Source organism: Rhinolophus sinicus, linkage group LG06 (genome assembly GCF_036562045.2).
Source record: "Rhinolophus sinicus isolate RSC01 linkage group LG06, ASM3656204v1, whole genome shotgun sequence".
NCBI classification, from domain to species: Eukaryota; Metazoa; Chordata; class Mammalia; order Chiroptera; family Rhinolophidae; genus Rhinolophus; species Rhinolophus sinicus.
The window spans coordinates 129,129,393-129,145,209 of NC_133756.1; the positions used below are offsets into that span (position 1 = coordinate 129,129,393).

A 15,817-nucleotide genomic window follows, 5' to 3' on the forward strand; every position below is an offset into this window, starting at 1 on the left:
CATCAGAAAACCAACGGTAGAATCATCTAGAACAGACAATGGTAAACTGTGGTTTGTAGGACAAATCTGACCTACCTCCTGATTTGTAAGTCAAACTTCCAAATCTAGCCTCACATATTTGATTACATATGTCTGGGGCTGCTTTGTCACTGTAACAGCTGAGTTGAGTCATTGCAACAGATACATTTTGGCCCACAAGACCTAAAATATTTCCCATCTGACCCTGTGCAGACAAAAGTTTGCTAACGCCTAGTATAGTAGGAAGAGCTCTGGATTCAGGCCAACCTGGCTCAGCCATTTCCTAGGTGGGATGATCTCTCTGAAACTTGGCTTCTACATCTGGGTGTAACCCTACCTGGTATGTGAAAGAATCTGAAATTATAGATCTACAAATTTCCATGTACAACACATGGCATGAATAGAATTCCGTAATATAAACAGTAGTTATACTAGTTAAATTCCTATCAAGATTTCTGTTCTGATCATAGTACAAATTGCTTTTGTGGTTTTTAACCAGTTGTATTTCCCACTGTCTGTGTCTGTGTTTTTTCCTTACTGCAGTCACCCAACAAGCCCACACTTCCCCAGGAGAAAATCCGGCCCCTGACCAGTCTGGACCATCCTCAGAGTCCTTTTTATGATCCAGAGGGCGGGTCCATCACTCAAGTTGCCAGAGTTGTCATCGAGAGAATCGCCCGGAAGGTACTGAGTTAGAGCTCACCCTGGCACAGACCTTTCCTTCTAAGTGTGCAGGAAAACTGTACCCCTTTCTGCTCTAGAATCCTGGAGTTCCTGGCATATTCCAGGATATAGAATTCCTGGGCCTTCCAAAGTTTCTAGTATGCAAATTATCCATAAGATGTAAATGAGCAAAATGAACATAGTAGTAGGGTTTAATGCTCAACTGAATCATTTGATCCAGGCAAATAGGTTTCATCATGAGTTCCACAATCGATTACTAATGTCTGCCATGGGTCAGGAACTGAAAAGCTGTGACTTTCTTGCCATTTCTTTTTCAGTCAGATTGTAAATGTTGGCCCAGAACTCCACCATGGCCTAGGACTTGTATTCAGGGTGGGAATTAGATTTCACATCTTCCCTCGTCTTTCCCCAACACATTCCATTTTTTATTAAATTTACTGGGGTGCCATTGGTTAATAAAATTATATAGGTTTCAAGTGTACAATTCTATAATACATCATCTGTATATTGCATTGTGTGTTCACCACCCAAAGTCAAATTTCCTCCCGTCACCATATATTTGACCCCCTTTATCCTTTTCTACCTCCACCCCTCCCCCCTTTACCTCTGGTAACCACTAAGCTGTTGTCTGTGTCTGTGAGTCTTTGTCTTGTTGGTTTGTTGCTTTCAGTTTTTATCCCCCCTATGAATGAAATCATACGGTTCTCCACTTTTTCTGTCTGACTTATTTCACTTAGCATGATAATCTCAAGATCCATCCATGTTGTCACAAATGGCAGTATTTCATAAAGAAGATGTGGTACATGTATACAATGGAATATTACTCAGCCATAAGAAGAGATGAAATACCACACATTCCATTCTTGAATGTGAGCCCTCCAAGTGAAATTCCTTTTGCAGGGGGAACAATGCAATATTGTACCTGACAACGTGGATGATATTGTAGCAGACCTGGCTCCAGAAGAGAAAGATGAAGGTACGTCAGTGGCAACGTAAATTGGCACAATCTTTTGGGAAAGCAATTTGCTAACATGTTTTAAAAACCACAAATATCAGATATATGATATCCTTGGACTTGGTGATCCCATCTTTGAGGAATTTTGCTTGCAACATAATTCAAACAAGGTCACGGCTAGGCACACAGTATCAGGAGATTGGTGAAGGAATGACCCTGGAATATGAGTTCAGCAGTATTGGGCCTTTAAAATGATCATGTGAATGGAATTTGCATGGGCGTCACAATATTCACATCCCACTCTGCTGTGAGTCTCACACTCACCTGTGAGGCAGGGGTGGGTATGTCTCTTCCTCCAGCAAGGAAAGTGAAGCCCAGATCCCATAATCCGGAGGGAGTAGCAGAGCCATAGCTTCAGCTGAAGTTTTCTCACGGCATCTGGAGCCAGACAACCTGGGCTCTCGCTTTGTGAGAAGTTCGTCTTGCTACCATGATTTCCTCAACTGTAAAATGGGGATGGTAACAGAACCTGCCTGATAGAGAGTCGCTGGAAGGATCCAATGGGATAGAACGTGAAAGGTTCTTAGAATGATGTTGGCACATAATAAGTGCTCAGTGAATATTGGCTGCCCTTATTCCGATCATGAGACCTGTGTATGGCATCCCTGGGAAGATGAAGCAGCAGGACAGGAAAACCTGTGCTTCTCCAAGTTCCCTACGATAGGCCCTCACCTGTGTGGAAACGATGTCTGCCACAGTGGGACTGGAAATGAAAAGACATTCATATGTTGAGGGGAAGGGATAGTAAGAGAATCTTTCCTTCTAATTAGGTTATTTAGATATTTACTAGTGGAATGTTAAAATATAAATTTTTAAGGGAAGGGACGGGTTGCTTCCATCCCAGGAGTACCAGGCTCATGGAAGCTGGTCAGGCAGCAGGGATTTTCTTGTTCCTAAATGAGCCTGTCTGGGGAGAGGGACAGTCCCAGCTGCGACAGGCTCCCAAGGAAAACGTGTCCCCTACTCTTCCCAGATGACACCCCTGAAACCTGCATCTACTCCAACTGGTCCCCGTGGTCCGCCTGCAGCTCCTCCACCTGCGACAAAGGCAAGAGGATGCGGCAGCGCATGCTGAAGGCACAGCTGGACCTCAGTGTCCCCTGCCCTGACACCCAGGACTTCCAACCCTGCATGGGCCCAGGCTGCAGTGATGAAGGTGAGGCGACAACCCCGGCCAGGGAGGGTCTGACTGGCGATGCCGGCCCCTCAGACCCGGTCAGGCAGCTTCCCTAGGGGGCCCCAGGGCCCTGACTGTAGCTGTCAGTGGGGTCCACCCAGGCTGGACCCCCATCTCCAACAGTGTCTCAAAGACTCTGAACACAGATCATGTCTTATGACATCAAAAGGATTCTTGAAATTGACTGACCACCCTCCCTCTTCCCCCATCCATGGAAGAAAACACACAGGCTAATGAAGAGCTAGCAAACGTCTTTAGGCAAATCACAGATAACAAGCAGCCTGCTGCTGGGCCTTAGCTCCAATCTCTTTTTAAGAATCAGGTCAACAGGTTAGGCAAGATTGAATCTACCATGTTTCCCCGAAAATAAGACCTAGCCAGACAATCAGCTCTAATGTGCCTTTTAGAGCAAAAATTAATGTAAGACCCGGTCTTATTTTACTATAAGACGGGGTCTTATATAATAATATAACATAATATAATACCAGGTCTTACATTAATTTTTGCTCCAAAAGGCACATTAGAGCTGATTGTCTGGCTAGGTCTTATTTTCAGGAAAACACGGTAGAACCATTGCCCTGATTCTGTGTCATCCACGGACCCTCATGTATGTCCTGCCTCAGCCTGAATCAGAGCACTCACTTCCTGTGTCAGGCCCTTGGGGCTGATTGCAGGAATTCTCAGACTGTCTCTCTGCAACTGCGCAAAGGTCAGGTTTGAACTATGAGCTTGCACCACCTGTGTCATGACGGCTGAAGCTTCAAGATGGCACTAAGATGGCTGCTGTGCAAAGGTCAGCTGTCTAACTTTCCAGGGTATGACTCCTCTCTTTGTCTGGACAGATCTATACTCTGTACTCTGTGGTCTTCTGTCTCAGTGGAACAGTGAGGCAATAGAAAGAGATATATAGGCTAAGCTGGTTTATGGCAGGAAGAAAGCCACTCCCAACCTGAGGATAACCGAGGAAAGCTTACTCCACTGCAGGTCATTCAGTCTCTGGCTCTTCTTGGGGGGCAGTCTTCAACACCTCTCTTGGCTGCACACCCACAGTGATTTATTGTTAACTGAGCCCATGACAGGACGCTGCAGAAGGGAGTGAATCCTGCCAGAGACAGGCCATTCCTACAAACAGGCATGGAGGAAGTTGTGACAGGCCTGGAAACATTGGAAGTGCTGTGTTTTTTTTTTGGGGGGGGCTGTGGGCTGTCTGACTGAGGTCTGCAGTGGGAGTCAAGGTCTTTAACTGCCCCCTCCACAGGGGACAGTCCTTCCTCACACCAGTTCAGGGGGCTCCCACGTGGTAATGACAGTTCTAAAACATGGTGGGCTGTGCCTGCTCTCTTTTTTTTTTTTTTAAGATTTTATTGGGGAAGGGGAACAGGACTTTATTAGGGAACAGTGTGTACTTCCAGGACTTTTTTCGAAGTCAAGGTGTTGTCCTTTCAATCTTAGTTGTGGAGGGCGCAGCTCAGCTCCAGGTCCAGTTGCCGTTTCTAGTTGCAGGGGGCACAACCCACCATCTCTTGCGGGAGTCGAAACCAGCAACCTTGTGGTTGAGAGGACACACTCCAACCAACTGAGCCATCTGGGAGCTCAGGGGCAGCTCAGCTCAAGGTGCTGTGTTCAATCTTAGTTGCAGGGGGCGGAGCCCACCATCCCTTGTGGGACTCGAGGAATTGAACTGGCAACCTTGTGGTTGAGAGCCCACTGGCCCATGTGGGAATCGAACCAGCAGCCTTCGGAGTTAAGAGCATGGCGCTCTAACCACCTGAGTCACCGGACCGGCCCCCTGTGCCTGCTCTCTTTTATTTCCAATTTTTTTATTGCAGTACACAACATCAAATTTACCATCTTACCCATTTTTAAGTGTACACTTACTTCAGTGGTATTAAGTAAACCCACATTGTTGTGTAACCATCACCACTGTTTATCTCCAGAACTCTTCCCATCTTGCAAAACTGAAACTCTGTACCCATTAAATAATAACGGTCCATTCCCCCTTCTCTCAGGCCTTGGCAACCACCATTCTACTTTCTGTCTTTGAATTTGACTACTCTAGGGACCTCATATGAGTGTAATCAAACAGCATTTGTCTTCATGTGACCAGCTTATTTCACTTAGCCTAATGTCCTCAAGGTTCATCTATGTTGTAGCATGTGTCAGAATTTACCTCCTTTTTAAGGCTGAGTGATACTCCATTATATGTATATATTACATTTTGTTTATTCATCTGTCGATGGACACTCGGGTTGCTTTCACATTTTAACTACTCTGAATAATAATGATGCTATGGACATTGGTGTACAAATATCTTTGTGACTCTGATTTCAATTCTTTTGGGTATATATCCACAAGCGAAATTGCTGGATCATATGGTAATACAATTTTTAATTTTTTGAGGAATCACCATACTGTTTTCCACAGCATCTGTACTATTGGACATTCCCACCAATTGTGCATAGGGTTTTGACTTCTCCATATCCTCACCAACACTTGTTATTTTCTGTTTTTATTGGAAAGTAGCCATCCTAATGGGTGTGCAGTGGTATCTCATTGGGTTTTGATAGCATTTCCCCAATGATTAGTGATGTTGAGCATCTTTTCATGTGTTTACTGGCCGTTCATATGTGTTGTTTGGAGAAATGTCCATTCAAGTCCTTTGCCCAATTTTAATCAGATTGTTTAGTCTTTTGTTGTTGACTTTTAAGAGTTCTCTGTGTTCTAGACATAAATCCCTAATCAGATATATGATTTGCAAATATTTTTCCCATTCCATAAATTGCCTTTTCACTTTTGATAGTGTCCTGTGATGCACAAAAGCTTACTTTGCATAAAATACAATTTGTCCACTTTTTCTGTGATTGTCTGGGCCTTTGGAGTCATATCCATGAAATCATTGCCAAATTTAACGTCATGAAGCTTTTGTCCTGTTTTCTTCTAAGAGTTTTATGGTTTTAACTCTTACATTTAGGTCTTCGATCCATTTCAAGTTAATTTTTGTATATGGTGTTAGGTAAGGATCCAACTTAATTCTTTTGTATGTGGATATCCAAATTTCCCAACACCATTTGTTGAAAAGACTGTCCTTTCTCTATTGAGTGGTCTTGGCACCCTTGTCAAAAATCATTTGACACAAATGTGAGGGTTTATTTCCAAGCTTTCTATTCTATTCCTTTGGTCTCTATGCCAGTACCACACTGTTTTGATTACTGTAGCTTTGTGGTAAATTTTGAAACCAGAAAGGATGAGTCTTCCAACTTTGTTCTTCTCTTTCAAGATTATTTTAGTTATTCGTGGGCCCCTTAGAGTTCACATGAATTTTAGGATACAGTTTTCTATTTCTGCAAATGGGCCTGCTTTTTGTACCTGGGGTCCATGCTCCCCAGAAGCTCCCCCACCCAAAGCCAAATAGAGTTTTCTTGTGCCCACATCACGTTTCCTTCTGCACTTGATTATTTGGGGTAGCATTTAAAATATGAAGGAAGCAGACACCCCTTTGGACATTCAGATAGAAATATACGACAACAGGAGTGTACATGTTATTGTGGCCACCACATCTTAGAGTTTCTTCCTAATTATCTGAGACAGCCCTTTATCCCAGGCCTTGTCATCTCTCCCCCACTTCCAGGACACCACTAGCAGGATCTTTTGCAAAGACCTGATCATATCACTCCCTAGCTGGAACACCTGTGGCTCCCTGTTGCTCATGTGCAAACTCCTCAGCCTAATTTACTGGCAAAAGAGTCCTGCAGAGAACTAAGACGCAGTGACAGTGAGCAGTCTGACACTCATGCAACACAATATTACACTGCAATACTGAGAGACACACTGTCAGGACAGGCACCTGAGGACATCGTCCGAGGGATACTTGAAGAGCAGAACCTCTTGAATCCAACCTCTTCCTCTCAGAAGACACTCAGGTTGGTGGGGAGGGTATTCTGCCTGCCCAGGGTAAAGTCTTCCCAGATTATGGGAAGCCTGAACTGGGGCTTGTCAAGCCCTATCCCTGCAATCATATCACACTGGAACATAATTATCTTATTTGGTTGTACGTGTACTTGTAGTTAGCTTTGTCCCTGGGTCTAACATGCGGGTTCCAGTTATGATTTCTTGCTGCACTACCTGCACTGTCCAGCTACACTGTCCATACATTAAAGAACAGTGTGTCAGCATCACACATGTACAAGTGCCAGCCTGTTGCCATGTGCAGGCAGGCCTCACACTCTGACTCTGGTCGTCCTTTCTAGCTTCACCTCCCAATACACATATACGCTCTATACAGGCGGTTTTGCCTTCACCTGAAATGACAATATTCATTACCCAACAGGTGCACTCAGACGTGCCCTCTTGTGTGAAATCTTCCCTAGAACTCCCAGAAGGAGCGAGGTTTTCCCTTCTTCTGAGCTTCTCAATTCCCTGGGCTTATGTCTGTTATCATATTTTCAATACCTGGAATTGTCAGTCTCTCTCTCTCTCTCTCTCTCTCTCTCTCTCTCTCTGGAGTAGAACAAGATCCATATCTTACAACTCTTTTTAACCTCAGAGCATACCACTAAGCATCCAGTTACTCTTTATTGATATGAATAGTTGGATAATGGATGAATGACTTCATTTTCCTCTTCTTTTTTAAGAACTAAGCTCACGCGCACACACACACACACAAACACACACACACACATACACAACCTGTGCTTCAACCAGGAGCAGCACCCCACCACCACCTTTGAAACAGGACCCCAGCCATGCTGAGACGTCCGATTCTCTTTTTCACCATGGCCTTTGCTAGCACCCACTGATGGCAGCAATGCCATATATAGTCCAAGACATCTACAAAGAAGGCTGGCTATATTGCCTTCCTCACTGTTCCTCTATGTCCCCCTTGCCTGTCCCACACAGACATTCTCTCCCCACTCCCCACCCCACCATTTGCTCCCCTTTAGCAGCTGGGGTCTTCTCAGCTGAGGCATTGAGATGCCTGTGGCCACTTAGTATAATCTGCTCTTTGGGCATGAATCAGCCCTGTGTCCTCAGGTCCCTATGTCCCAAGGCCAGTCCCACTTTCTACCCGCAGGAATGAAATTCTCTCATCTATTTTTCTAGACCGGGAATTGGCAACTTTAGACAATAACTAAAGTCTCAGGTTCCTGTGATCGAAAGAGCTTACACAGTATCCCAGAATATATATAATTACTTTCCACTGCTGTCCAGTGGAATTTTCCATCCTAATGGAAATGTTCTACATCTGTCCTGTCCAATATGGTAGCCACTGGCCATACGTGGCTAATCAGCACTGAAAATGTGGCTAGTGAGCGAGGAGGTGAATTTTAAATTTTACTAGACCATACGAATGGATTAGGACTTATCTTAAATTACATGTAGATTAAGTTATATCGTATCCCACATATATTATATATATAAAACATCCTTTTACCTATCCAAGCTTCTCTCACATGTATTGTCACGGGATTAGGAGTATTCCTGAGTGCCCCATGCACCTAGAAAAGGACATTTCATTTCCTCTTCGAAAAATTCCTGGTTTAAAGATTTACACCTTTTATGTTCTCTTCCATCCTCACCTGCCTAACTTCCCTTGAAAACCAGCTGGTTCCCTCTAGATGCCTGCGCTTGAGGAGTTGGGTCGCGCGGGTCGTGTCTGGCGCGCCCCCTGGCGGGCGGCGCTCGGGCTGCAGCGTTCGCTCCGTGTATTGCAGAGGGCTCCACGTGCACCATGTCCGAGTGGATCACCTGGTCGCCCTGCAGCATCTCCTGCGGCACAGGCATGCGGTCCCGAGAAAGGTACGTGAAGCAGTTCCCGGAGGACGGTTCCGTGTGCACGCTGCCCACCGAGGAGACGGAGAAGTGCACGGTCAACGAGGAGTGCTGTGAGTGGAGGCACCGAGCGGGCGGGGCGGGCGCGGGGCTCCCGAGGCTGCCCGTGCCACTCCAACGGCCCGGGACTCCCCAGCTCCCACCAGCTGCCTGATGACTGAGTGGGGCGAGTGGGACGAGTGCAGCGCCACCTGCGGGATGGGCATGAAGAAGCGGCACCGCATGGTCAAGATGAGCCCCGTCGACGGCTCCATGTGCAAGTCCGAGACATCTCAGACAGAGAAGTGCATGATGCCCGAGTGCCGTGAGTCGGCGTGGGAGGTGGGGACGGGGGCAGTTTGAGGGACCACAGCACCCCCTACTACAACCACCAAGGTCGGAGGCTGGGCAGGTACAGGGGAAAATAGGGTCCATGGTCCTTTCCAGGGAAAACAGGCTCCACGGGCACAGCTAGGAGCAAGATGAGAGCCATCTGTGTGTAGACATCAACCAGACCCAGAGAATGGCCTCCTTCGAGGGACTGGATAGAATTCATCTGCAGCTGTGTTTTATAGGGCCCCAGGGTATTTGTTGTGGCAGTAATACTACATTTAGGCGGATGTGCATTCCCCAGGTCATCCTGTGCCCCCCCCCCCCGCTCGTTTTACATTGGACTTGTGGGCCCCACAAAGCATTCCAGCCTCTGCTCGATGCACAAATGCACATAGGCCCACACATCAGTACACATATGCACACAGCACATACGAGTACACATTCTAGGGGTTGCAGCACCAAAGTTTCCAAAAATGCCAACACTGAGCCTGTCTTTCAGTGCATGGTTCTTGGCACGTGTGGGATGTTTCTGTCTAGACCCCACTCAGACCCTCAGTGATGTTTCAAGTGGGACTCGCGTATTCATAGTATTGAACCAAATCTGATGTCATGACATGGCCACCAGGGTTCAGGGGAGATGCAGGAAAGGGACAAGAGCAGTAGTCTGCTAAGCCACTTCTTGCCCCATGGGATTCAGCTGGGGTATCTGACTCCATCGGTCAGTTTCACTCTATTCCAGGGGCCGGAGTGTGGGACAGAGGGTGAGGGGTACAAGGAGATCAAGCAAAGGGGGCCTGTTGTCAGCGGCACCTGTCTTTCGGCCTAGACACCATCCCATGCTTGCTGTCTCCGTGGTCTGAGTGGAGCGACTGCAGCGTGACCTGTGGGAAGGGCATGCGGACCCGCCAGCGGATGCTCAAGTCTCTGGCTGAACTCGGGGACTGCAACGAGGAGCTGGAGCAGGTGGAAAAGTGCATGCTGCCTGAATGCCGTAAGTCCTGGGGCTCCTGCAGGCCCGCTGGTCCCCCTAGTAACCAGCCCTGTGTGGGGATCACACTGCTGCTAGCTGGTAGAGTCCAGCTGTTTGCTGGGGAGAAAGCGCATGGGTTTGGACCTCTGTTAGCAATGTTACTTAAACTCTGTCAGTCTCATTAATAATGAGACTCCCTCTACTGTCTACAAAACACACCAACTTGCTATGAAGTCTAAACGGGAGACTTAGATGAAAACCACTCAGCATGGGCTCAGTAAACCTTAAGTCTTTCCCTCCCCCACCCCAATTAGGGGCTGTCTGACCAAAGGATTTTCCAAGCTTTTTCATTTTCTTCCTCCTCCCTGTGACCAGTTTATTTACACATGACCAAAGGGTGGACATTAAGTCAGAGACACTTGTTCCCCTGCAGCCTTGGTAAGACCAGACGGCGGGCCAAGCTCTGCAAAGCTCACTGACCACCCCGGTCTCCTCCAGAATCTGTGATCCGCTCTATGTATTTCATGGGTACTAATCTCCAAGGGGAGGAGAGGCTGTTTTTCTGGCTAGTCTTCCAAGAGAGCTTCTCTTTCAGGTGGTGGAAAGTCAGACACACTTGTTCTGTTTTTTGGCTTTCTCTGAAATGCACTTGTAGTATTTCATGCTCCCTCTCTCTTAATACTCAGGCTGCTTGCCCAGATTCAGATCTATTCTGGAAGCTCACAGAGCAAGGCGAGAGGCTCTGAACACATTTTCAAAGGACCCCCAATGCCTTCTTGAGTCAGAGAGGCCACAGAATGTGGGTTATGACCTGGGCAGCTATCCTGCGTCTACTGCTCACCAAGCAGGTGGGCTAGATGAAGGCAGTCTGCCTCTAGGACCCTCAAGTCCTTCTGTAAAATGGGATAAGCACACCTGCTTTGCATTTCTCATAGGCTTGTGTTGAGATGTTCAAAGGAGAGTGTGATCATCTTGTTTCACACGATACACTCATACCCATCTGTGTCTTGCCAGCCATTGACTGTGAGCTCACCGAGTGGTCCCAGTGGTCAGAATGTAACAAGTCATGCGGGAAAGGCCACATGATTCGAACCCGGGTGATCCAAATGGAGCCTCAGTTTGGAGGTGCACCCTGTCCAGAGACTGTGCAGCGAAAAAAGTGCCGCATCCGGAAATGCTTCCGAAATTCATCCATCCAGAAGCTGCGCTGGAGAGAGGACCGAGAGAGCCGGAGGAGTGAGCAGCTGAGAGAAGAGTCTGATGGGGAGCAGTTCCCAGGTGCTGCTCCCAACTGTGAGGAGTTCAGGGAGATGTCAAAGGGGGAGAAATTAGAGTGGGTCTTGAAGAACTTGTAGGAGTTTGCTAGTTAGAGAAGGGCATCCCAGGCAGCAGGAATGGTCACTGCAAAAGCAGAAATACTAAAGAGCATGGTATGTGTAAGCAGTAAATGGGATGCAGATGGTGCAGAGTACAGGTTGGAGAGGAACCAGACCAGAGGTCTAGTGGCCTGCTGAGGATTTGAGACTTGGTTCTGTGGGTGCCGATTTTAAGCAAGAATATGACTTTTACAGATGTGTTGAGTGGTTTGGAAGTGGCAAAGAGGTACAGAAGCCAGTTATTTAAAAAAAGAAATCCCCAACTAGGGCTTCACTGCTGAATAAGCTGGTCCAAGCCAAGCAGTGTCATCAACTGAACGCTGAAACAATAAGTTGGGAAGATACATGATTCAGTCTTGGGTACAGGGCAGTGGATGGTCTTTCCTGCACAAGGTGCCCATATAAACAGGAAGGTTGATGGTAATGTTGAGTTTGACTATTTTTAAAGGCATAGATCAAGTTACCCCTTCTCCTCTCTTCCTTAACACGTTGCGTACGGCGGGGTTTAAATCCCTCGTGAAGATTCTCGTGATCCGTATGCAACGTGTTAAGACATGCTACCTCCATCTAGGGCAATGAGAGAAATGCAGATATGAGGAGCTACCTGACAGTTCAGGCTTGCCGTTAGGGAGCCGGCCCTTTCTAGCATTATCAAAATGTTGTCTGTTGCACTTGGTCATCAGTCAGCCAGTCAACAAACATTCCTTAAGCCAGCTGTGTGCCAGGCAGCCACCAGCATGGTCTTCTCCATGACACTTAATATGGAATGATCATAAACATGACTGGCTCTACAAAGGAGTCATATATACAATGCCAAGGAAACATTTTCTAAAAAGATCTAACATCTGGGGAAGTTTTCTTTGGTAAGGGCATGTTTTGTGGGAAAAATAATAAATTCGACTTGAGTTTACTTAGTATTTGGGAGGCTAAGGACTTGGGGAGCAAAGCATAAGAGAAAGAGGTGGTTAATTGCAACTTGAGTGGTTGCTGCATTAACAAGCCACCCCCAAACAGTAGCTTTTTAGAACAGCCATTTATTAATAGGATTCTGTGGTTCGTGACTTGGGTGGCTCAGCTGGATGAGACTTCTGAGGTCTAGCTTAGGCTCATCCTGTGGTTACTGTCGGCTGATGGCTCAAGTAGGGCTGGAAGTTCTAGCCCGGCCTCACCTGCCTTTCTGGGCCTCTCCCCACATGATCTTTCCAACACTCTAGCCAGACTGCCCTACATCGTGGTGGGAAGGTCCCCAGCAGCTTTTTTCAGACATGTTTACTCATCTCCTATTGGCCAAAGCAAATCATAGATAATCAAGCCCAGATTCAAGAGGTGGAGAAATAGATCTGCCCTTTCATGGGCAGAGTCGCAAAGTATTTATGGCCACTTTTTGCAGTTTTTCACCTATGAGCTAACCGTCCACAATAAGGACACTAACTATTATTTCATTCAACAACTCGTTACGTACAAGAGCAGAGCAGCCCAGACAACTAGGTTTGAAAGTTGTTCTGTCCCCAATGTCTGGGGCCTAACCAGGCCTTCTCATGCTTGCAGGCTGTCGAATGCGCCCGTGGACAGCCTGGTCGGAATGCACCAATGTGTGCGGAGGCGGGATTCAGGAACGCTACATGACTGTAAAGAAGAGGTTCAAAAGCTCCCAGTTTACCAGCTGCAAAGACAAGAAGGAGATCAGAGCATGCAATGTCCACCCTTGTTAGCAAGGGTCCACGTTTTCCAGGGCTGTACTCTAGATTCCAGAGTCACCAATGGCTGGATCGTTTGTTTGCTTGTTTGTTTAAGGCAATTGAAATCGTGTACACTAGTTTTCATTTCTGCGGTGTGTTCTGCCCAGTAGTCTGTGGATGCCGGGTACATCCTTTCTGTATACTTGTCGGTGGGCACAGGCTGAGCAGGGCTCCCTCATCCGCAGCCGGCCCTCCTCTAGCAGACATGAGTCGTGTCAGCTACCCTGTACCAAACGGAAATGTGTTCCTCTGCAGCATCCACCTGGGCAGAACAGAGACCCTGGCCTCCTCCACAGGGAGAGGCAACTGTATCTGGAAATGACTGTGCCTCCATCGCAAGGCGCAGCAGGAAAAATCCCCCATCAGACACAGAGCAGATTCCCTCCTTCTCATCTTTCGCCTGCTCTCTTGCAGGAAGCTATCGGTTGCCCATCTCTCACTTAGTGGAGCTTTAGGTCCCTTTGCTGAGCCTCCTCAGTCATCAATAGTTCTTGGGGGGAAACAGCTGGTAAACCTGAAGAGGGGCATTGATGTTGGGTGGCTTTTTTCTTTCACTGAGAAGTTCTGAATACATTTATCTCACCTCCTAATATTGGTTCCTGATACCCCAAAGGAAATGATGGCTGCTTTATTTGAATGTAAGGTTGCCAGTTCTTACACTTGACCCAAAGGGTAAATAAATCTAGAAAAGATTTTTCCTTTGTTTTTTTGTTTGCTACAATTCTCCTGAGAAGTCAGCCTCATGAACCTTCTAGATCCTTACTAGAACTAAGGCCAAGCAGCAAAACTGGCCTCGCCAGCAGTCCCAAATGAGTTTTTAAGAGTTTCCGACACACATCTAGACTTCTACGTTTTCAAACCACTTCTAACAAGAAAACTTTTAGTAATGCAAACATGTTGCAGCCCACCAAGCCATTCCTTCAACAAAAATATTATTTCTGTTACTTTAAAGGGTTTTTTAGTCATGAAATTCTCTACATAGAAAGAAAAAGGGTTGCAAAGACCAAGAACGATAGAAATCTAGAGGAAAAGAGTATTACAGAATCAAGCTGGGCAAGAAAATCTGGTGGGAAGTCAAACCTGTATCAGCTCTCCTCTCAGCGCTGGTCCTCCGACACCCATGGGGAGGGCGCTGGTCTTCCATCCACTTTCAAGCACTGCAGCACACCAAATTCAGGGAGGCTGACTACCAAGGATAAGTGTCAAAGGCCATTTTACTGAATTGAGTCCGTCTACAGTTGTTACTCATTCATTTATTGTCAAAATTGTTTCATTTCTGTTGCAGGTCTTTTCATTATGCTCAACCCAAATATGTATCATGGATGAGATACATAAAATGCTTCGAATACACTATTTTAAGACGTTGCATTAAAAACATCGGGGTATTTCCAAACACAACATATATATGCTATAGCCCTGAATCTGTATTTTCTTTAACACGAGACTGTTCAATAAAAAATTCATTTGGGTCTGTCTTTTGTTTTTAAACTAGTTAAATGGTCAGAAGGTTGGGTCTGTTATTGGTGTATAGTTATTATCCACCTCAATTATATTTAGCAAAGGATACGGTTTTTGCTCCCTCGTTCTGGAGGGGCCGTTATTACCACATCCCTGAGTTTCTGGAGCTTTGAGTTATTTCCAACATTACTGTTGTAACTCTTTAAGTGCTTTCTCCTCCCTCAAGGGAACATAATATAAAGAAATAAGAGGTCTAATTTTCTACTTGGACAAAAAAGTCTTGATACAGAATCTGCCCAAAAACTTTTGCAACGTTACTCTTAACTATCTAGAGGCGTACTTACTTACTCTCAACCCATGAAAATCAAAGCTCCTTAGGATGGTTGATTCCTAAGTAACTCTACGGACAAACCACCCTAGTGTCTCATATTCTTGTTTGGTCCCTGTTGGATACATTTTTAGTCCTAATTTTGGAGAGTCAAAACCAGGTAACTGGTCAATAGCTGAGAATGGGTAACATTTTCTTGTTACATAGGTATTATTTGTTTGCAAGGAGGAATTTATATGGAGCATCAAATCTCTTACCAAAGTCTTGTGTTAGGTGATTTATAGTTTTCTGGCTAACCAATCATTTTGGAAATAAAGACTTTTTACTACAAAAATGAAATTTGTTTGGACTTCCACTTGAGATAGTAAATAGATCATAAGGCACCCAGTAAAAATTGCCATAAAAAGAACAGTTGTAATTGTTGTATATATTTAGCCAATGCCAAAAATGCTGTAATCCAGTTTATAGCCACATTTTAAGATTACAATAAATTCAGAGATATATTCCCTAACCAGACATTGGGTCACTCACCTGTCATCTTGCCAATGCATTATATGAAGGAAATCTGTTGTACTAAATAAAAATAAAGCCTGGGCTTCTATGGACCCAAAATTGAAAAAACAAAGATTTTGTGCTGTTTTTAACTTGAACTTTTGTATTAAACATGCTTTAGGCATACTCAAAGTCTTGTACTTCTTCCAGGAAGTAAGCGTACATTACACATTCTCACATGACTATAATTTTCCAGAAACTTAGAATCCATGGCTAAAATTTCAATACACAAAAATTGTCCATGTCAAATTATTTCTGTGACCTTACAAATAGCCCATATTTTTCAGGCAATAGCTTAAAAGAGTTAAATATTAAAGTGTACCGTGATTATACGGTCAGTCCCTTTTTCCCCAGAGTTA

At 45.6% G+C, this 15,817-nt stretch overlaps 1 protein-coding gene across 1 annotated transcript in view; it reads left to right on the forward strand.

The window, feature by feature from the left end:
- SPON1 (spondin 1) overlaps positions 1-15,531 on the forward strand; it is a 247,140-nt gene extending 231,609 nt beyond the window's left edge. The window contains exons 9-16 of the mRNA XM_019754482.2: positions 562-702; positions 1,603-1,678; positions 2,691-2,873; positions 8,606-8,776; positions 8,860-9,027; positions 9,862-10,026; positions 11,020-11,283; positions 12,930-15,531. Coding sequence (XP_019610041.2) covers positions 562-702; positions 1,603-1,678; positions 2,691-2,873; positions 8,606-8,776; positions 8,860-9,027; positions 9,862-10,026; positions 11,020-11,283; positions 12,930-13,093 — 1,332 coding nt within the window. The 3' untranslated portion in view covers positions 13,094-15,531. The remainder of the gene's footprint in view (positions 1-561; positions 703-1,602; positions 1,679-2,690; positions 2,874-8,605; positions 8,777-8,859; positions 9,028-9,861; positions 10,027-11,019; positions 11,284-12,929) is intronic.
- The last annotated feature ends 286 nt before the right edge of the window (positions 15,532-15,817 follow it).